Source organism: Coturnix japonica, chromosome Z, assembly GCF_001577835.2.
Source record: "Coturnix japonica isolate 7356 chromosome Z, Coturnix japonica 2.1, whole genome shotgun sequence".
Classification (NCBI taxonomy): domain Eukaryota; kingdom Metazoa; phylum Chordata; class Aves; order Galliformes; family Phasianidae; genus Coturnix; species Coturnix japonica.
In genome coordinates this window covers 64149892-64173555 of record NC_029547.1, presented here as the reverse complement: position 1 = coordinate 64173555, position 23664 = coordinate 64149892, and the positions used below count along the sequence as shown (strand labels likewise).

Sequence of the window (23664 nt, the reverse complement as noted above, 5' to 3'; positions counted from 1 at the left end):
TGTTTAGTTTCAGACTTTACGATAAGCTTTTAATTATAGCACAGGAGTTTTATCACATGTTGCTCAGAGCCAGCTGGAAGCACTTACACTTCAGTCCTCCCCCCCTCCCTCCTCACCACAGGAAGTCATTTCCAAGGCCTTACCCTTCTTGTCTTGATGATTATGGGATGAAACTGCCACATATGGATCTGTATTTTCGGATGAACCAAGCGGATCCTTCCAATCCAGCATGCGTCCCCTAGCATCATAACCCTGTCGAGCCCAAGAGTCGGAAGAGGTGGTGCTTGGAACTAGTGAACTGGAATGTCCTGTTACATTATAAATACAGGTAGGGAAGACAAATCTCATTAGTCACTTACCATGCCACCTTATGCTCAGGAGCACAAACTTTGCTCTTCCTCATGTATGAACCTCTTAGGCTGAGCAAGGTTTCAAAGGCCTTGCAAAGCACTGCCCAAGGGAGCACAGAATTTGGAACTTCCCTAGTGCCCAGTCAATGATAATGTCAATGACTGCACGTATTCAGTTGGCTGCACCTTAGTTCATGGTTGTGTTTTTGCCCAGCAGTGTTAAAGGTATGCAGAGCATCACGAGGATGCTTCATTTGAGTCACAAATCCTTTGGATGGATGTTCAAACACATGAAGCTTGAACAATGCCAAAGTGTCAGCCCACACTGCCTGGTAGTGGCTTAGGTAGAAAAGCAACTTCAAAGGCAACTTAAGCAATAAAATGGAACAACTTCTAGCATGGCCCAAACTAGAGAGGAATGCCAGAATAGCTACAATACCCTAAGGGAATGAGAGGCTGCCCAGAAGAAGCACACTGATGCTGTGGCATAAGACTCTGGGTGGGGATGGAAGATGTGCTGGGTTCATGCCCACTTGCACCACCACCACTGATCTTGTCTGAGTTGGTATTGTACAACAGTGCTGACATAAGGACTGCTATCGTGAAGCTGCACATTATTTCTGATCAAATCAACAATGAAGAAAAGGCCTTACTATGTAAAACTGGCAAAGAATCCATAACTACCACCTTATCCACATCTCACTTGGCGGGTTAGGACAGAGGTGTGGCATTGCTCACTTGCTGTAGGCCCCTTTGAATGCCTGCAAGCTCATTCTGAAGAAAATTTAGGATGTGATCTGCTTTGCATTTGTCACATAGACTGCTGTAGATCAGCACACACCTCTAGACCAGAAGAGAGGATTACAGTCCAGTGATGATGAGTTTTACAGCTGCTCTATATGTCGTCATGGCTGAAAATGGCTGAGGAACTCCTTGCTGTTTGAATATAACCTAACAAATAGCAGACTAACAGGACATATGCTCCTGGAACAGTGGTTTGGCTGGGGTGTAAATATATTTGCATCTTTGTAAACTTGATCCCAAAAAGTACAACAGCACCCAAAATGCAGTGTGCTTGAAATTTATGGTCTCTGAATTCTGCCTCCAACAAGGATGTCCCAGTGGCTTGTCTGCTCCTTGGCTCCCAGGAAAGAAGGACTGAAACTCCTCCCACACCACATTTTTACTTTAAAATCACTTGCTTCTGAGAGTTCCCTTTAACTACATGCACCAAAATGTCTTTATCTTCGGCAAGACTCAAACTACTTCTGTTCTTGATGTGGAATGACTCCATTTTCCCTTACCTGCTTTCCTGAAAGAGTAGAATCAGATCATTCAGACAAAAAGGCAGATGATGTCTTTTCAAATAATGCTGGACAGGCTAAGAGCAGTCCTCCACTCTCCCACCTACCAACCTAATTTAAATTTCAGTCCTCCCCACGGGGAGAAGGTCAGCCACCAGACTACTGACTATTCCAGCAAGGACTCTTCACCTCTTCTTCCCCAGATATTATACTTCTCAGAAAAATCATTTGAGGTTCACTGCAGCAGAAGTATAGCTACACAAGGAGCCCAAGTTTAGAGTTAAATTTACAGAGTTGGAAGTGAGGAGATTGTGCTTCACTGTCATCACTGGACGCACATAAAACTTTAGGATGCTGTACCTTGAGAGGGCTGCTTCAGGTAGCTTCCCCATCAGTACTTTAGCAATGCTGGCCCATGCTCTCAGAGGCTCATGTGCATGGACAGAACAAACTCCTGTAACCAGTATGCTTTGCAGGGAAAGTCAGTCAGATTCAGTATTCTTACCATGGAGCCTACCTTCAGATACTATCGCTAATCACAGACATGATTAATTCATCACTGGACCTCAGTCTGAAGGCTTATGTTGACAAGAAAATTGTATTACTTTTAATTTCTCATGGTAGGAACTGTGGTCTCTCTAGCCACCTTTCTTTAACAGCAAATTAGAGGCTGTTTTTTGTTTGAAACAGAGCTTTTAATGTTGCTTAAATAGGAAAGAAAACCCAAATACTGTCCACTTTTAAAAGGTTCCTATAAACCACAGCATGGCTGGAAACACTGATAACACAGCTAGATAGATGATAGACTGTGATCCAAACTTTCTGCTTGCATCACCAAAAGTTTGCAGGGCTGCCTGTTTCCAAGAGGACAGGTAGAGGCCCCATGGGCTGAAAACACGTGCCCTTTTGAAGCAAGGAAACGCTGGAGCGTGAAAGCTTTCACTTCTACACCATTTCACGCTTGTCAGTTCCTGTGCTCATTCCCAAGAAAGAAGAGGAACAATGGGACAGGGAACAGGCCAGGAAACGGTTATGAGATCTCCTTGTCTTCTTTTTCCTAAGGACTAAGCCACATCCCCAAATTAATACCCCGTTAAATGACCACAATAATGTGTACAATATTAGATCAACCTACAAATAATGCTGCACTCAACATAAGAAAGCCATTAACCAGAGCTGGACATAGAGGTAGAAGAAAATCTTGCCAAGTAGCAATCATATTTTAGACCTGTCTTTGATATGCATTTTTATGCCCATTAGATGTGTTTGAGGGTCAATTTTATGAGAAAGCCATGAATATGGTTAAAGAAAAACATTTCTTAATACAGCAATCTAGAGGAAATACATGCCCAAGGGACACGTTTTCTGAAAAAAAAAATAAAAATCCTCAGCCATATGCTGCAAATACACGGAGAATTTCCTAGTAATGGAAAGCCAAAGCTTTGTGAAGATACTAATGTGTGCCAGATGGTAGTTAGGTAGAGAAGGGTTTCACACAAGCGGAGAAATCAGTCTCTTTGCTCTGTTACTAATATGCGAGTATAGTACACACTGAGAAACAATCCCCCATGTGAAATCAAGATCAACTTTCTTCTGTTTGGTAGAAGCAGGGAAGAACAGATTAAGCTTTACAACTTTCCTGACTGGTGTAAGATCTGCATTCTGCAAACATTTACTACCGGACAGTGCTATCATGCCAGATACCATAAGCAGCATCTCGTAAGCAGCTGAACACTCAGTCCCACTGGGTGAATTTCACCTTTGAACCGAACGGCACCACAAATGTACCAGGCAGTTAAGCTTCTCTTGTAAACAGAGAAAAGACTGAAGTGGCAGGCAGTGTACTCCTGGCCCTTTCACACTCAGTCACTGTTAAACCTTTACAATGTACTGTATAGTTTGCAACACTGAATGGATCTCCATTTTTTTCCCCCCCACCATGACTTTTTTACCATTCCGACTGTGTAAACTGGTTTTGCTACAATTTCAAGAGGTTTTCCCTCTATTGCCAGCACCTCTATGGCTAGTATTTCTATGTTAGCATTGGCTAGATTTTCATGTATCTAGTTATCTAAAAGCCACAATCCCGCCTTTGTTTTAAAACGGTCCATCTGAAAACTGCAGAGCCAGTCCCTTTCAGCCTTCTTTGTTAAGAGAAAATGTGCAAAACTCAAAATAGACACACTTAAAAATAAAAAAAATCTGGTTTAGGTTGTAACCAAGTAGTAGAACCAGAGTAAAAGCATCTAGGGTCTACAGGCACAGGTAATGACTCAAAAGGGTTGTGCTTCTGTAACTACAGCTTGTTTGGAAGCGCACTTGTGAAATATAAAGAGATTTTTTCAGCTTTAAAACAAAGACAGGGATTCAATACGTATTTGATAGTTGTTCTAATGTTCACAAGTCATTAGGATCTCAGAGGTTAAGACGTCCGCACACTATCCTATTAACAACTATAGCAACCTAATTAGACAATTAGTAGGAAAGGCTAAATCAATACTACAAAGAGAGAAAGGGATATGGCTAGGGGAAATGATAAGGGCCCAATTCACTAAGAACTGATGTTTCCAAAGATAATTGAAGCTGCTTACAATTTTATGGAAGAATCTAGGCTAATCTCTTCTTTTAAACATGCATCTCTTTCACCATTCTTCTCTGACCTTCTGCAGCAGATCTTCAGGCTTTCTGTCCTCCCTTGGGTGTCAAAGGGGATGTATGTAACTCAACAGTCAAAGAGAGGGCTTTGCACTTTGTTCCTTGTTTACAACCAACCACGGGAGAGTTCCCTAGAAAAAGGATCCCAGCTGCCAAATTCAGAAGGAGGCTAATGTCAGGAATACAGCAATAAAGGGCTTGATTCTCCTTTTGGTTACACTGCTGCAGATGGGCAATAAGTCCACCAAACCGTGGTGATTTTTGGTGGTGTGAATCAGCTGAAATGGGTAATCAAGACTTTTTTTCTTAATTTTTTTTTTTTTTTTTTTTCACCTGGAGCTTCAAATGCCAGTGGATATATTTAGCCCAGCAAAAGCACTCTAAGCATTCATTTGATTGCCATCCCTATATATTGCATTTTTGAGGCTTAATCTGAAATGCCATTTAGTTACATATTTAACAGTAAGATGCACCATTTATAAAATTGTAGTTTCCTCAAGAAAAAAAAAAAAAAAATCCCTCAGAGCAGATGTAATACTTAGCAAATCTGAGAGTGCTTACCAAGACTGGTTGACTGTCCAGCACTGGAGCTGTTTGCACTCCTCATGTGGAAGATCAATAGAAGTGACTAGCACTTCTTGTATTTTGTTCTGATAGGTGAAAAGAAAGACTGACTGCAAAAATAGAAGTATTTCAACTGAACCCATAAAAGGAAGAACTGTCTTGCCTACTGATCATGTATCAGGATCTACCTGTGCAGAGTCAGTGAAAAAACCTGCGAAAGACACTATGAATGGGAATCAATGCTCATGTTGGGTCATCATTTTTTCACTCACATTTGGCAGTGGGATCCTATTTTAAGAGCTGGATTCATTCACGAAAGGACAGTAGATTGGACTCCTTTTGTAACCTATGTTATGTTCCCTAGGACTACAGCTTTTTTTTTTTTTTTTTTTTCCCTGCTTTCTCAGTCAGACTAAAATGTCAGCTTTGGATGAAGTCTGCAGTGATATGGTTGCTGATGGGATACAGGTTTGCAGCCTACAGCTTTAACTGTGCAGCCTTCAAAGATAGTAGCAAAAATCTTATGACACTTCTCGCATATTAGCAATGGGCTCAAGGCCATTTTCTTTTTCTTTAGATTCAGCAGTGTAGATTTTATTATTTCTACTTATTCTTTAATTACTGTTCTGTGCATTGGTTATATAGCAATTTCAACTGCAAGCTGTATTTGCAGATGAAACCATCAGCCTTTCATGCATTATGAAGTCTCAGCTTGCCTTTGATTTTGTATCTTTCCCTCATTGGTTTTCATTATCATACTTGCAAATAAGTTTCACTTGCATAGTTTCCATTTCCTGTTTAAAAACAACACTGGAAATTTTATTTATTTCTTTATTTTAAATTCTGAACAGCACTGATGTACCTTCAGTTATTTACATTTTGCTACACTGTGTTATCATCGGTTCTGTTTGTACCCACATATTTTGCACGCATGAGGTGAAGGGATCAATCTGATCTGCATCATCACAACTTCAGACTAGTCTACTTCTAATTACATTCAGATAAGTGTATACTTATTTTGCCTCAGCTCTGATGAACTTTTAGTCTTGCATAGCCTGGAAGCAATTTCACAAGTAAGTTCTCATCCCATATGGAAATTCACCATTGGCTTCATTGCAAACAATATCACACAATATCCTTGTGAGCACTTGTCATTCTTCAGGTTGCCAATAAGGAGAAGCTATTGCAATATAAATCTAGGTTTGAATTTGAAGTCATCATTTATTCTGCCGTAATTCCTCCAGAAGACACTCTGCACTCCCAGTGCCAATGTAATCCACTTCCAAACAAAGAACAAAGTGTTGCAAGTACTGCAAGTGCAGATTAACAGCTGCCTGGAGGGAAACAGCTATCCTAGGCTGGCAGAAATGCTTCTTTTCAGCTTTGATCACCTAATTTGTTGTGTAAATTCGATTTTTTAAAGACCAAGCACCATGTGAGTATGAGATACTGCAAGAATGGATAACATAAATGATTCACTGCAGAAGTGAACAAAACTTTCAGAACTCAGGGTGTAACCCAGTCTCAGCTAACATGGGTTATGATTGCTTTTTCTTAAGAGAGGTCTTTCTATCACCCAGGGACAGTTCTGATCCTTTCCCAAAGCTATTGTTGACTAGCTGTTGGAGGAGTCATGATACCAGCCTGGATACCTCATGAGTGGGATGTGAGCTATCTTGCTTTTCCCAGGGAACAGATAATATGCATCACTGTATCCAAGTCTTCCTTTGTCTGAGTATTCAGATGAAGCAAGCTTTTAATCATGCCTGCTGACATGCCAATAAAATAAACCATCTTAAGCAGTTTTGAGAGAGGACTAGAAAAGAGGGAATGCAAATCAGGAGGCAGTACTTATTTTCACTTGTGATTAGTGAATTAGGCCCTTAAAGGCAAGACAAAACAAATAATAAAAGGTTAATGGATCTTTGACTAGAGGAACTACTAGTTAACACAAGGGTCCACAGACACTTTAAAAAAAAAAACACCCATAAACTGACCATACACTGTGTCGTAAGACATTTCATGATCAGGTGAAGCAGTTGAAATGTCTATGAACAAAATAAATTGGGGGAAAAAAAAGAACATAAAAACATTAAATAGGACAAAAAATATGAAAATACTTAAAAGTTAAGTACAAAGTGATTCCTCCAAAATGGTTTTGCTCTCAGTAAATTGTAAAACCATGAACTTTCTTACCATTCAGGGCAACGAAGGAATCTGAAAGACAAACAACAGGGGAAAAATCATTACTTCTCTCTCATTTTTTCCTTTTTAGTACTTTACTGCTAGCCACCCTTTATGCTTCAGCTGATACCTATATGTATGTGATTATTATGCTAAGAACATATGAAAAACAAATATTCAGAAATACTTGAAAACAATGTCTGACTTTAAAAGCGTTCGTGGCTGTACCCATGCAGGTAATACCAAATAGGAAGGCCAGCTTTCTCCCTGGCATGCTTATTTTATTATTATTATTTTTCTTTTTTTGCAAGGTCAAGTCCCATTTGAATGTAAGGCACAATAAATGATGCAGCCAGTATCAAGAGTTGATGAGGACAAAACACAGATGATCCAAGACCTCATGAAGCAATAAGACTGGCCAGATTATCATCTACCCCTGTGCAGTGTCAAAGTTCAGTGTACCATTCAGAGCTAAAGAGCTGTTTAAGCAGGGTATTGGTTTTGTTGCTAGCTGCACAGGGATCTTTCTCCATGAGCACAGCCTGCCCTTTTTGAATCACTTCTTCGCCTTTTATGTGCAGCTGATATCCAATGACTCCACTCCTGTCTAACCTATTTGCCCAAGAAGAGCAGAAATAAGTTGATAGTTGAAAAGGGCTAGGTTGTCCCAGCTGGGAAATGACCTAGTTTTGGTGCTATACTGTTTTACAGGGAGGACAGGAGGGACTGTATGTATTTCTCCTTCAAAAGCTTAGAGACAATATAAGTGACCCTATCTTATGGGACAGGCAGAGGGAAATGCAGCTAAGACAAAGGCATGCAGGGGCTGAAATCCCTGTACACCCATGGGCATAATTATCACAATAATAAGTGAGGCCTGAACAGGGACTGGTTCTTTGTTTGGTAATTTTAAGCATTTTGGTGCAAAATGTAAATGTTTAAGCTTCCAGCTCATGCTGACAGTATGTAAGGTTTATAACTAAAATTTCTTAGGCAGGAACAGTGGTGCTTGACTTGTAACACTGACACGTTTTCCAGCCTGTGTGTAAAATTCACTAACATTTTCAAACACAGCAAATCCCACTTACTGATTCAGAACAAAAGCTGAAGATACATTTCATGGCCTCCCTGATCTGCACAGGAGTGTAATTCAAGTCACAGTCTACACCAAGAAGCCAAGCTCCTACTTCACAGCTAAACAATTCAAATACTGTGACTGATGAAGACAATGAACATCCAATTCATTATTTCATTGTTGTGATTAATATCCTCTAGAATGGAAGTCTTCTCATTATACAAAGTCCAGTGTTTTAAGAAATCACACCAACTGGGTTCCTTAGATACATCTTAACAACAGTTTATGTCATCATTAGCTTTATCTGCATCTTCATCTTTAACTTCAATTGCAATCCCTGTTGTGGCTTACATTGCTGTAAAAGAGTGTACAGTGTCCAACAGGTAACGGTGATTTTATGGCATTCAGAAAGATGCTGTTACACATGGTAAAAAGAAGGCAAAAGCTTTGCTTACTTTGGCAGTCACCCAGGCCATCTGTATTTCCATGTTCTACGTCCTGCTCAAACGCCAGCCTGAATAATAGAAAGAAACATAACAGCATGAGTAACAACTGTCACAGAAAGTAAATAAATAAACTGCAACTGAAATAAAGACACATCATGAAAGTGGACATTTCTTTGAAACTTTCCTAAAGTGTCTAAAATACTGAAACACTGGCCTTCAAATCACTTGTCATCAGGAATTGATTCCGTGGCTTCTTCTTTGAAAGTATCTTCTTGTCAAGGGAGGCAAACATTCATATATTTTTAAATTGTTAACTATGAAAAAAATGACATAGTCAGGAGCAATTATGATCCTATCTAGACTTGTCCATGCAGCAGTTAAAGTGCACCAATACTCTGATGTAAGAAGGAAGCAAACCTATGGGCTAGGTACCGTGCTAGGGCAAAACAACCTGCATTTTCAAAATGATTTAAGTATTGCATTGGAAGATGTTGCAGGTCATATGGTCCAGATCACAAAGTGAATTACAATGAATCTAAGGGCCTTGATTAATAAATATGTACAGGTTTTCCTAACTGGAATGCCCAACTTAGGCTTTTAACCTGTGCCAGAAATTCTGTGAAGCTGCTTTATAAAGTTCCCATTATGGTAAAAGAGGAGTGATAAGAGCCTTGGAAAACCTCCAGTACAAGCTTTGTCTACACTAGTTAGGATCCTGCTGTTGAGGTATAATTATCCTTGCATACACCTAATTCCCAGACTTGTGTTCTTAAAACTCCTGTTCAACTGTCACCTACACCAGGAAGGCACCTGTTATCCTGCTGGATAATTTAGAAGTTCATCAGACATCTGAAAGTTGATCTGCATCTTCTTCCTAAGTGCTATGCATTGGGTAGAGAGTGACCCACCTTGCACCCCTGCAGACTGCACCACTACAAGTTATACTACCTCTGTCTCATAGAATCACAGAGTTGCAGGGGCTGGAGGGGACCCCAGAAGATCATTTAGTCCAACTCCACAATAGAGCAGGATCCCAAGAGTAGCTTGCAGAGGGAAGTGTCCTGGCAGGTTTTTGAATACCTCCAGAGAAGGAGACTCCATAACCTCCCTGTGCAGCCTGTTACAGTGCTTTTTCACCCTCAAAGCAAATAAGTTTTTTCTCTCATGGTCAGATAAAACTTCACATCAGCAGAAGAGCCACTTTTGATGGTAAGGTGCTTAAGTCCCCTAAAGCTAGTCATGGCCGAGAGCAAAAAACTCAAGTACTTCAAGAGCGCAAACCCTTATATGTACACAAGTGCACTTTAATGTTATTCTACAAAACAACCAGTTCCTGCTTTTGTGATAAAGCATATTCAGACAGGCAAAGCTACAATATCCACAATGGACAAAACAATTGGAGTTTAAATAGCTAATTAAGACCATGGAATAAATAAAGGAATGACAACTCAACCAGTACAGAAGTAGGTTTAAGCTGGATTGGCTGTGTGGGTACTGTGGTTGTGTGATGTCTGTACTATACTAGAGGTCAAGCTTTACCTCAGAGTGTCAGATGTAGCCAGTGAATACGATGTTTGAAAGAGATCTGCTCTCTATAACGAGACTTAGGTAATCACATTTAAACGAAACTTCACAGAGTTTCTATTATTATGAAGCAATTAAATTCTACTGCTAAGCAAGGGAAAATCCAGCCCTTCTCTGAATCTACTTTAAGCTCTTTCTGTGCCCTGTGATTCCTCTTAGTAATGCACAGTAAATTAGAAGGACTGGTTTTGTTTCCAGTGGACAAATTGCTACAGTAATCTAATTTGGATTCTATTGCCTCTTTAATCAGATGTGATGGCTCCAGTGTGGGCTGGTCCAGACATAGCCATCCAGTTCCCTCTTTTCAACAACACGTGGGCTTTAGTACAGCTCTTTCATTTTCTTTTTCCTCCTCTTTCAGCAGTTACCAGTCAGCTGAGAGTTCACACCACAAAAAAAAAAAAAAAAAAAAATATAATTGTGAGAAATTTCAGAGAATGCAAATCGGGCAGGAACAAACACTTCACACATTTTTCTTCCCTGAGAGCCCCATGTTTCAAACAGCTCAGTCCAAGTCTCCCCGGCGCCAGTGCCACTGCCTTGTACTTGTCCAGCAGGAGTCATTACTCACTTAGCACCAAGGACCAGCTGTGTGCATGCCCCGCTCTCCTTCACCCAGCCGCAGTAGGGATCTCTGGATGCTATGCAGGCCCTTGAGAAAAAAGAGCAGAGGAAGCATTTTGGAATGCTCTCATGCCTGGCAGTCAGGCTTCTGACAAGAGAGCAAGTGCTGGCCAAAGTACTTACTTTTTGCATTTGCCATGACGCTCACACCGCCCCAGGGGAACCTTGATGACACAGGTGGAGAAGGCAACATAAAGGGCACTGCTGGGTTTGTCAAGCTGCATGGCCACAATACGCTTGTCTTCCATGCCATCGTAACTGCACCTGGTTTGACAAAGTGAGAAGCAGTTACAAAAGAGTTCTGCTGGGAAACCAGATGAAAAACTAATGGTTCCTCAGTCTGAAAAGGAAACAAGGACCAACAGAAACAAAACCCAACAAGACAAGGTGAAAGAATACACAGTAGCCACTAAAAACACAGATAAAAAGACGTACAACCAAGTAATAAAAGTGCATGGTTCAAGGGAAGGAAAGGTGGAGAGAGAATGCAAACCAGACATGCTTTCTGAAAGCTCTTCAGATTTTATGTTTATTCTTCTCCAGCACTCAAAGTAGTTGGAATTTCTGCATTCTTGTGGCCCACTTCAGTGTCCCTTTAGGCATATATAAGGAAGGCTAAAATGCCAGAAATTTCTCTTGCAGATTATCTTACTGGTTGATGAGCTACTGGGAAAGGAATCACGCTTTTTACAGGATTAGAAAATTAATCTTCCTCTGCAGATTTTCTTTTAATTATCCGTCAACTGCTGCATAGGATGGGCTATTGTCTATGCATACTGGTTGAAAAATATTTTATTTCAGTGTAGAGGCTGATAACCAGACATCCCTCCAAACAATTTAAAACTACTCAAAAGAAAAACTTGGCTTCTCTAACTACTTCCCTTTCCATGGGACAACTTGCTCTCCGGGAAATCAGAAGTGTCAAAAGTCACCCATACACGAGTAAAAAGAATCAGATACACACTTTTCAGGGTTGTAAATGTTCATCTCCTCCAGGAAAAGGCTGTCATTTAGGAAACCGCTGTTTCCTGTCCGTGCCAAGAACTTCAGGATGATTCCCTTCTCTGATCCCAAGAAAACCACAGTGTAGTTCTTATATGGCCCAGCAGCAGAGTCAACAGCGATTTTGGTCAGGCGGTATCTGGAATAACAATACAGCATCTTGCATCATGCGGATTAGACTGCTGTTTATTTTATCACTTTTTCCACTTAAAATATCTGTGTGATAGCCTTTGGGAGATCATATAACATATTTAAGCACTTTTTCTAGCAGAATAACCCTGTAAGTCAAAACAGACTGCACCACTTTGTCTGCTGAAATGGCAGGGAATTTCCGTGTGCTTGTGTACATGTCCAGATGTCAGTTTGCAAACATATCTGCAGCAGCAAACCTCAAGCAGAAGGCTGAAGAACTTTGGAGAGGCCGAGGCGAGCTAGGAATTATCCTTCCAAACAAAAGCAAAGTACTAGCTTGATGACTTCTACAGGCAAGGAAAGGAAATAAGCACTGTGATTTTTGTTTTTTAATTTCAAGCTCAACCACATTAAGAATATAACGGATCTGCATTCAACTATTTGTCAGGAAAAGTTGTGTTAGTGAGATGCTGAAAAGCTAAATTCCATTTTCTTTGACTAAAAATAATCACATAGCAACCACTAACCGATTGTACTGCCAAAAAGGTATCAAACTGTGGGATCACAGAATTTATTGGGAGTGAGGGCTGGTGATTTGATACTATTGGTTACCCAGTATTGGAGGTCAAAAGAAAGCACTGTGCAGAGCATGTTGCTCTCATCTTTGGCCAGACACACATAACTAAAATGCAACATGGCAATATTGCATGGCAATGCAGCTGGGTAATATTGAACCAGGACTTTGTGAACCCCAATTCAGTAGCAGGGTCTTCCACCCTCATACAGAGGAAGAGAGGAAAATAGAGCAAAATTTTTCAAATCATTCCATTTACAACCAAAGAGTAGATAAGCGGTGAGGTGATCACAGCATGACATGAGAGTGGGAACATATTTACACAGAGAGAGTACAGAGTACTTGAGGCTTGCTGATTTATTAGTCTTTGTTCAAATCTCCTCTTCATTATTTTTCTCTTGTAATAGAAAGGATATAGATTATGTGGTCTGTTTTCACTGCACACTTCTCTAAACAGTAATGCATACCAGCCTATATCAGAACAGACATTTTCATATCCTGTGAACATATCCTGGCAGGAATGTTTGTATCCTGTATACGTATCCATGGGCTATCTGTTGATCCTTGCCCAAAGTTTCCTGCAGAGCTGTCCAAACACTGACCCATAAGCCAAGACGCAGGTCAGTCTTCCCTGCACTGCATTTCCTCCACAATCCAGTTTCGGCACAGTGTAGTTGGAAAGGATTGAGTTTTTTTTCCTGTCTTGGAACCTGATCAGGGAGTTCTACAGCATCTGCTCAGCACTACCATCTTTCCTACCTGGAGTCATGTCCAGCATACCATAGATGTCTACAGAATTTGAGAGTATTGTAAACAAGATCGTTAGCACAACCCACAGCCACAACAAGGAAGAGCCCATTTGTTGGTACTTACCTGACCATTGTTCTCAGGAACCAGGGTCGATTGACAATGGAAGGTACAGCCTCATCCATCAGTGGGTGTGTTTTGATGAAGTTCAGAGTATCATCTGGGAACTCACTAGAGGTTGCATATTTTTCTAATGATGTAGAGCCAGCACAACAACCAGGTCTAAACAAATCAAGAATGTAAAGCGAGAACACTTACTTTATACATGTGTATATCTCCTTTCTGTAACAACTGTCACAACACCCTCAGTGAAATCCGGAGTGCTTTGTAAGAGTTTAAATAAAGGACTGGAAAGTAAACTGGGCTTGTTCAGACCCTAAGGAAAACACCAAAGTCTGCTCTAACCACCACTCAAAGGTACTTCCATGTTGCCACCTAAAAGCACAAATGCATTTCTTTAGGAAGAGTTTGAAACATGTAGATTTTAGTCTAAACACTCACATGGAGCCTAGCTACTGTAAGCTTGTATTTGACTTGGTGCTGTTCACTGGTATAGATGTTCTCTGATCTGCATCTTGCCTACCAGAGTCTTCCCTAAAATAAAATTAGTCTTTATCATAAGGAGGAAAACTGCTTTTATAAAATGTGTGGAAGGATGTTGCTTTCAACGCTGTCTGGTAGAAAGAGGACTTGATGAAAATCCAGAAAGCACCCATTTGAGCATTGGTATTATCCTTTAAGAAGGTCTGGACAAGAGAACTTAAGTGTTATAGCACATAAAGGACTTCTACTGAGACATCGTTTTGGATAGTTTAAATGCAAATCTACTTACTGCGTTCCTAAATTCTGCCCTCTCCTTTGAGTTAATTTAACCTTCCTGCCTCAACAGGTAACTACTACACTGGAAGCAGCATAATTCTTTGCCTGTTATTAAGATTCTAAGGATCATTTTCTCCAGCATTTCATCTGATCTAATTTCCTGGACCATTATGGTTCCTCAGCCCTTGAAACACTGTGAGATGAAAAGACAGAAGATGTATCATTCATGTATAAACATTCTGCAGAGTTCAATCTTCATCTGATCTAAGGTGGGTAGAGCTACTGACATCAATGGAGTAATACTACCTTGAAAATATCTGTGACTCAGATTTAGATAAACGTTCAAACCTTAGGTAACAAAGTACTATGTGGGTAGGAAGGGGCAAACTGCGTCAGTGCCTTTAGTCCTTCACTGCTCTGTGTGCCTGCAACATCCGAGATATTCTGATTGTTTGGTAACTACATCTAGAATTAGCAATAAAGGATAAATCAAGGTCATCACTAGGTCCTTGCAAAGGCCCTGATTCAATAGGTGAAATTCTCTAGGGAGCAGCCTACGCTTTCTGGCACCGCAGTACCCAGGCTTTCTCTAATCTAGAGGGTTATTTCTTCCTAAATCCTAATCACATGATTGGATCAACCCTATTTGTATCTTAAGAGTGGCTCAGTTGAGTAAACACAAAATTGAGTAAACCCTCCTCTTTGTCTTGGCAAAAAAGGGAAGCAAGGCCCCTGAAATGTCCCAGTATGTCGCTGAGAAATGTTAGGAACAACAAGAGCACTAATGTCTCTCCGTCATCCTGAGACAACCAAGCAGAAATGACCCTATTTCAAAGTCATCTTTTGCATCTCTTACAAATTTCAAGTTACAAGTAATGATTATTTTATTTAGCACACTGATGGCCAAGCATTGTATTAAACATTTCACTGATTCAGTTCACATTACCTCCTACTGATTTAGAAGAAGCAGTACTATCCTGTCCCATGCTGTTAGCATGTCATTGGACTGTCTCACAAACTTTCTCTTCTCCCGTCCCACTGACAAGAAGGAGCATTATTCTTTGTCCTTGTCCTTCTTCCCTGCCAATATTCCATGAAGGCCTACCATTTTCAAATAAGTGACCTTAGAACTCTCATGGCATCTTAGTCTACCAAAGCAGCTCATCAAGTCAGTGAGTTGCTGAAACACGGCAAAAAGGAGAAGAAAATCCAGGGCCAATGCAGGCAGGTGCCTTTCTAGGGCTCAGACTAAAAATAGACACAAAAACTGATGAGATTTTTCAGGCAATTCCAGGTTCTTCTCCTGAATGACAGCCTCAGAATAAACACAGCATAGGGACAGTATACTTGGCAAATCTCTACAACATGACGGGCCAAATCTGGACTTACCTAGAAGCCTAGTTGCTGCCATAAAGCTTTAGATTTTTTTAAAAGTTATGAAAGATATCACAGATGATACAAGACATATATTAAAGTGGTAGCACTAGACTAGAATAAGTCTATTTATGTTTACATCATATCCTCAGAGCAAAATGTCACTGGTGAAAATGTGTTAACAAAGGGCTGTCAGTAATAACTAACAAAATGGATGCATGTAGGAAATATGAAGGGAGTACAAAAATGGATCTACATGCAAACAGAAGTGGGAAAAACAACTCAGAAGGAATGAGATAAAACAAGTCTCCATTCTGATAGAATGCTGCTCCTCCTACTCCCAACCCAGATACATCTTCTGTGGCAAGTAAGCTGTATGTTAGCACAGAATTAGTGCAGGCTTTGCTGTGAGATACACTCATTACTAAACCAATATGCAACAGGTAACGTGTACTACTATTCAACTGGCTTTCATTCTGACCAAGTGGATCCAAGTCTGGCTTGCTTTACATTACACAAATCTGGTTTAAGTGGGAAAATTGTCATTTCTGCACAAATGCAATTTAACTGATATTTCATTACTACAATTGGTATCTTCATTCATATCTGTACCTAAACAGGCTGTTCAGATTGTCAAACACTCTGCATGCAACTGCAGAATGACAGTACTACACATAAGGCATACCTGGGTTTGGGCACTCTTTCATCAGGAACCGGTGTCCAAGTGGAGTCTGGAGACTTTTGTTCTTTGAATCTCCCAGTGAATACAGTGGCAATGTCAAGCATGTCATAGGCACAGACTGCAGAGCCAGGGATGCTGCAAAGTGATATTTCCCAGAAACTGTTACTCACTCTGCAATTATGCATAAAATCTTGAGTGAAAAACACACTGTATAGAAGTCTTCCTGTCACAGGCTACTCAATTCTGAACTCTGTAACCTCTGAGTATTGACAGGAAAAACCAGCTCCATGGAAAAGACTGAAATGTACCAACCAGCAAACAGTTCCTGCCAGCATAATTTGTTTCAAAGCCTCTATAGAGAAAACTAATTGCAATAATCTTGAAAAGGGAACAGAATCTGGAAAACTCTGTGTATGACTGGTAATGCACGAGGAGTAGCAGCCACTCTCATTTAGAACCCATTATTTGGAAATTTAAGTTCTTGTAAGTCACAACGTTTTCTCAGTATGAATTGTAGAGGGGTCATAAGTTGGAGCTGATCAAACTGGAAGTGTACCGCACTGTGCCATTTGCATTTGCACATTATTACTCCATCCTCCTGCAGCCTCATCTCCATCAGGTTTTCCCAGTGGAAAGAAGTTAACTATGCTCAGCAATTTGCTTAACTCAATCACTCAGTGAGGTGTAAAGAGCTTGTAGAAGCAAATGCAATTGTATTTTTAGATGATAAAGTTGTAAATTTGCAAGCAATTGCACGGTAGCATTGTCTAAACATAATTACAACCTTACCTACTTACTTTCTGAAAAGCTTAGGATTTTCCCATGGTCACTCACTTGGAAGCATGAATTATTCATTTATCCACCTCTCACTTTTTACACATTAACTACTGTATTCATGTATGGTTTCTCTGCTTGATTTTATCAGATAAATAGCATGAACCTAACTGGCTGAAGGCTTTCAATCCTGTTTTTAGCTAGCAGGCTATTACATACCAAAGAGAAAACGTAGGAACTGTAATACTGTAATTTGAGAGAATAAAATTAAACTTATAAGGGTGCATAAATTGATAAGAAAATAATTGTCTGGATATTAAAAGATTCTGAAATGCTTCTAACTGAAGGAAACAACAAGTACAGAGACAATAATAGTCTAACTTTGATCTCTGCAGGCTGGGTTTTTATATGGAAGTAAACTTACTTCAAAGCTTTACATTAACGAGACACTACACAGTGATAGTTATAAGGAGAGGCAGCCACACGTATTTTGATGGAAGGGTCAGTCAGGGGTGTACTTGGTTGCAAACAGAACCACATCATAAGGCACAGCAACTCCCACTTCAGATAGGTCTTGCATGTTGCTGAACTAAGCACTAAATCAAAAACAACCCTAATATCTCCAGGCTTACTATTTAGATGTGAGGAGAACTGTCCTCAGCATGTTTCCACAGTGATGGAGGGACCACTACTAAGAAGGCTGCAAAATACCTTCCTATGTGGGATGGCAATCACAGTGCCATGAAAAAATGTGGATGGAGGACTGAAGGTCACAGCCAAGCAATCTCTCATGCACTAACTACAAGCCACCACCAGCTCCCACCCTGGATGAGATCAGATTGAACTGCAGGATCTTTTGCAGATCACTCTAGTGGGATGTTCTTGTTCCAGGGATGAAAGACATGTGTTGAAGCTTTTCCTCAGAGAAGGAGGAAAGAGAGAGAGGTGTCCATGTCAGAGGTAGGTCTGCTTATGAGATGTTCCCAAAGCTACGTGCCATTCTGTCATCTCCAATGCTTGGAAAAGAATGGCCCCCATAAATAGGATTTTGATTTTATAACCAAGTACTTAATGCAGGATTTAAAGTAAAGGATTATTCATGACACACCAGAAGAGATAGCAGAGTAGAAAGACATCTCAATTTATGGATAATCTCAAGATACAGTATCATGATGACCATGATTCTCCATTTGTTTGTTTTTATTAGGACAGTCTGCACAAGAAGATATCATCTAATTTAAAATTTTATTCCCTGGTGACTTAATTTCTCTATTGAAGTTTCTATTGTTTTGATGTTAAAAGAAGTGATTAAACAATAGAGGGCTGGGCTTACTCTTATTTCAATTCAGCTCTGTGCATGATCTTACTATGGCTAGGCTTTGACAAAAGGTGGCAAGTGTGCAGTAAAACGAGATGAATTTCAGCAATAAAATTGCCCTTTCAACTCAAGCATTACCCTGTGAATCAGCAATATATCTTTTAATTAGACTATGAATGCTTTTCTAACTTCTCCATGAGACCTTGATAATTAAAATAGTTACTATTTTAATAACTTCTGGAGAAACACGTATAATGTATAACAGCAATAGGTTCTTAATATGTGAACCAATGCATTTGGAAACCACATGTACAATGAAACACAGGTGCTTGGAATTACTCCTCTTACTGGCACCTCTTTGCTGTGTTACAGCTCTGCTTAAGCAAGACTGAGACTCCTGAGAGTTGATTCTGCAGCATGAAGACGTGCTGATGTGGTCAGGAAAAGGAAGAGTCTTTTTGTTTAGCAGAGCCTCTCTTTTCCCTCTTGCTCACAAAAAAATTATCATGATTATCATGGGTGCAGCTCCAGGGAGGTAAAAACTCATAAGATTGGCTGGCTAAGTGTGAGCAGTTCATTATATCCCTCTATGAAAATAAATGAACAAGGCAGGAAAGCTGTGAAGCTCTATTCAGCCCCTCTGCTCCTCTGGTTTTGATCTGGAGAACTTCCTCTGCAGCCTGCAACAAGGCTGAGGTCCATGGCTTTCTCAGGGGAGAGCACAAGAGTCAGTAGAGGTCCATGTAACAGAGGGAAGGAGGATGCAAATGGGAAAGACTCAGTCCTTTCTCTGCAAGTAGAAAAACTGTATTTTCTCTTTGCAATAACATTCTGAGGGTTATACTCTGCAAAACTTATTGGCGGCTGGTCTGAATTATTCTCACCTAAAGAAAATGTCCAAGGAACATGTCCAGATAGTAAATGTTTGAAAGCTGTTCTAAATTAGCAGATATAAAATGTAGCAAGCAATGCCAGGTTATCTTAAAATGAAACACAAACTATTGGTAAATGCATGGTACATAATAATGACACTGTATGAGAAATCACTTCTTGTATCTTTATAGAGTAAGTAGAAACTGCAATGAAAAGCGAAATGTAAAGGAAACAAAAGATTATTGCATCTATTACCTGTTATATGGAGTGGAGAAGGTTGCTAAAACAACATCCCGGCCATTGAAATGGATAACATCTGTAACTGCCTGCAGTATGTTGAAGTAGAAGTGTGAATCGCCAGGAACTGAGCAGTTCAAACGAGCCTTGAGGAAGGAAGTCCACTGTTTTTCCAGAACTCTCTGAGATCCTCCCATATCATTTTTGCAAACCTGAGCCACCCTTGGGAAAACTACCTGGAAGGAGTATAGCAAGAATATTAGAAAAAAAAGGAAATACTTAACTCAAAGACTATAGGAATTCTGCATTTAAAACATTTGAAACGACACATCTAGGTGCTTCATTTAATCCCATGTTTCCATAATCTGTGACAATAAGAAACTGAGAAAAAATCAACTTTGGAACAGTGTGTTATGGATGATAAGGCTGTGGCATTTAATACACAGCCATAAATCCTTCAAGAGATCTGTTCTCAACCCAAATAAAACCCATTTCCATACAGACTGCTTAGCTTTCTATTTCCCCAAACAATAGCACGTTTTTATATTCACAGTCTCTGCAACCCACGCTGCCTGCTCTGACTCTTGTATTTTCAGCACTTAAAAACTACGCAAATTTTGCTGGGCTTTTATTCCTGCCCTCCACCTTTCTGACCTTGGCCAGTTTCTCTGACTGCTTAGTCAGAAAACTATTGTGAAATTCACAAAAATGCAGCAAATGTTTAATTAGTCTTTAAAGAATGGCAGAGCACAAAATTTCTCCCCTTGATTACTCAAATTCAGATTTCTTAAAGACAAATACTGCCTTGCTTTAGAAGCCATTTTAAAGTACTGTCTAGCACACTGAACATAGTACATTTGCCTTGTGGTTTTTATGATTAGGAAATGAGATTCCAGCGTAAGTAGCCACAGTCAGAAATGACCCTGTTTCCTTTCAAGACAGTGGAATGTTTCACTCCAGCCCACCTTTTGGCTTGAGTGATAGGAAACTTCTCAAGATGATGACCTTGTCATCATGATTTATGGTTTTCATTTCAAGGTCATTCCTAATAGCACCAGTCCAAGAATAGCATATGTTTTTCTCCTCCTGAATGTCACTAAGTCATCTGAGGCAATGTTTTTGCCCTTACCTTTCCCATGCTGTTGTACTCCACTGCTATTTCCCGGAAGAAGAAGTAAATATAATTGCCGTAGTCCACTGCCTGGACAAAGTATGGCTCTAGGAAAAAGACAAGACATTCCATGTGCAGCATATAGCATGCAAGCACTGTATGTGCAGAAAGAAGCATTCACACTAAGTGCTGAAAATTTAAACCCCATGTGAGGCAAGCCTGTCTAGTTTGCAGAACTGAGAGGAGCCCCTGCCTAGGATGCAACACCACTGGGGGCCAGCCTGCAGAAAACCCCTGCAAGCCTATGGAGTGTTTGCGACTGCACATCTGCACAGCATGGTGGACAAAGAAAGGCGAAAAGGCAGTGTGCAGTGCATGCTCAGGGCTTCAAACACAGCTCTTTATGGCCTGCAGGCTTTATGCAGAGGGAATAACAAGCCATGTTAGTGTTTCTGCTCATATATGTCTGCAGCAACAAGCAAAGTGGGACTGCTAATGTCAACACCTGGCAAAACATTTCTGCATGCAGAAAAAGCCTTCAAAGTATGGCTTTACTCACTGTTAAAATCACTCCAAATGTTAACTATTCATAACGCCTACGTGAAGCTAAACAGCACCATTCTTAACAATGAGGGCATTTAGAACACACATTGCCTAATTCAATGGCAGCTGCACAGTACCTAGGGACTATAAAATGAAGGCTTTGTGCAATATTCCTATAATTTTATTTTTCACTGATGAATCTTAATGTTGCAGGACAAGTTCTTCGTCCTTCACAAAGCCCAGACTGGTACCTAACACGCTGCCGGGGAAAGGAGTGCTTCAGACACAGACTGAGCACACAAAGTACACTGAGCCCTGAAAATTCCAGCCTTTGCATCCAACAGCTGTAAATCGATGACTTCAGCTTGGAAAGCTCTTTGGAATATATTCAGGTCTACTACGCTTTCATTTTATGTCAAGTCTGGTAGCTTGGAGGGGGAGGGGAGGGGTAGAAGAGGAAAAACAGATAAACAGATCAGTGTAAGAGATGCTATTTAGCTCTTCTTTTGCTAGAAACCATTGCAGAAATGAAATGACAGAGGGCTGTCAGGAATCCAGGGCTGTCATCAGAGATGCAGCTTTTCCTTGCTTAGTTTGTTTATCTACCTTTCAACCACTTTGAGTCATGTTTCACTGTCCGCAGAGTTGGGCTTTCTCCAAGGCTCCGGTATATGACTGCATCTATTGCAAGGAAGTCGGTCACTGTGGCAGAATACAGCTTTCCCTCTGGGGAGGAAGGAAAGAAGAAATAGGGTGGGGAGTGACAGGAATAGTGTAATTATTTTTGCTCAAAAATCAAATGAGAATCTTCTTTAAGAACACTGACGTGAAAGAATCCAAACAGGTAAATGGGACTGAACATAAATTTTTAAATGGAGGTATGTTGTGGGAGAAGAAATCTCATGAAGCAGTTCTTCACCAGATTAGCTAAGTCATACTAATCTGTCCTCCCCAATTTGTCCGCAAATGTCTCTAGCTCAATGCTCATAAATTCCACCTACACACGTGAGCAAAATAAATATGGAGAAGCCTCCACAGATATTAGTTTTAAGCAGGAGAGAAAAGCAGACAGGTCTTGGGGACTGCCAGCTAACTGGCACTTATTCAAGTTTGTCTATCTGTGAGTACTTCTGGGCCAAAGATCACTAGTTAAAAATTCAGTAGTGTGCAGGGAGCCAAGGCAAAGCAGGGATGTGATGAGATGAAGGAGGACTGCTTATTCACTTTTCTCATCTGAAATGGTGGTTTAGGTCATTTCAGCATGATTTATCCATTTCTCTCTCTTAAAGAATGCTGGAGGACTAACAGTAAGAAAGGGACTACAGGCTGGCACCACAAGGACAGTCAAAAGATGCAAAACTATCTGAAGGTACATGCGTGAGCTCTGTCTGCAGCTTAAATTGATACTGCCAGTCAGAACTGTCCACAGGTCATGATAACCTGGGACTGATTTCCCTTACAAGGCAGACCTTGGATCCATGGCGGCTGTTAGGAGCACAAGTGCCATGGCATGAAGCCGGCAGCTTGAATCTCTGTTGTGTCTACAAAATATCAGAACAGCATGCATCTAAGATAACAGGTTATCTGGGGCCTTGATGGTGCTTACTGTGAGTGCAGAGAGACTCTTGTGATAAGACGTTCTTTGCATTGCGCCTACAGACAATGTTTAATTTCAGCTTGGGATTTAGAAGTTATGACTGGTTTTTGCTAGCAGGACTTTTCTCCTTGTTCTCAACCCTGCAATTCCAATCATCATTTAAAAACAGGCTTTTCTTTTTCTTTCTTTCTTTTTTTCTTTTTTTTTTTTTTTCCCTTATCAGAACATGAAAAAAAAAAAAATAAAAAAGGAAATAAAAACAGATACTAGAAACAACACTAAAAACAAAAATAGTATAAAAAGCTGAATTGTTCAGCTATTGGATGTCTGAACTCATGTTAATACAATCACACATTTATTTTTTTCCTGCCAAGTTGCAGAAGACCATGTGACTAATTACAATTCACACATATCAGCTAAAATAGCTACAAGCTGCAAGAAGAGCCATATTCTTGTAAGCGCTCCCAGCAGACTCAGATGAGCTGGATTTGTGCCCTAAACTGCTCTGAAACCGCATTTCACTGCACTCTGAAAAGTCATCACAGAGATCAGTATGTATGCCATGTCAAACTAATTTCATGAACCTAGGAGACTTACAGGGTATATTCAATAAGAATTTATTGTGACACTACCATTTTCAGACTGAATCATCCCAAGAGATAGAGCAATTATTTCCATAAAAAAATACTATTTTCAAATAACATGAAGACTTCTACAGCCACAGGATGGAACTCATCTCACCCATTTCAGCTGCATGTAGATAAATGTTTGCATTAAATTGGTTATAAATGCCTTTTCTGGCCAGTGTAGTGAATAAGGCATGTCTGACAGCTGAATCAGACTGCCCCAAGGATAGCAATCTGAGACACTGGGATGCATCTTTTTTTGAAGGTGTGCCTCTTTCTCTGTGGATTACAAATTACATGCTATGATCAAAGAATTTCTAGTTTTATGATCTCTTGGTTGTAATTAAGAAATTACACAGTTATCACCATTGTCATGACGGCCACTGTTTTAAAACAAAAGGACCCACTG

General features: G+C 40.2%; 1 protein-coding gene across 4 annotated transcripts in view; it reads right to left on the bottom strand.

Moving 5' to 3' along the window:
- The window catches only part of SEMA6A (semaphorin 6A), a 112573-nt gene that overhangs the window by 25396 nt on the left and 63513 nt on the right, over positions 1-23664 (bottom strand). Inside the window, exons 8-19 of one of the 4 annotated variants that reach the window (XM_015849990.2) lie at positions 21639-21758; positions 20508-20596; positions 19397-19614; positions 16180-16311; positions 13368-13523; positions 11751-11927; positions 10910-11050; positions 10734-10814; positions 8588-8646; positions 7070-7090; positions 6871-6921; positions 144-308 (exon numbers count right to left, since the gene is read on the bottom strand). In XM_015849990.2, the coding sequence (XP_015705476.1) occupies positions 144-308; positions 6871-6921; positions 7070-7090; positions 8588-8646; positions 10734-10814; positions 10910-11050; positions 11751-11927; positions 13368-13523; positions 16180-16311; positions 19397-19614; positions 20508-20596; positions 21639-21758 (1410 nt within the window). The remainder of the gene's footprint in view (positions 1-143; positions 309-6870; positions 6922-7069; positions 7091-8587; positions 8647-10733; positions 10815-10909; positions 11051-11750; positions 11928-13367; positions 13524-16179; positions 16312-19396; positions 19615-20507; positions 20597-21638; positions 21759-23664) is intronic. The other 3 variants (XM_015849991.2, XM_032441554.1, XM_015849992.2) reach the window with 3 other exon arrangements.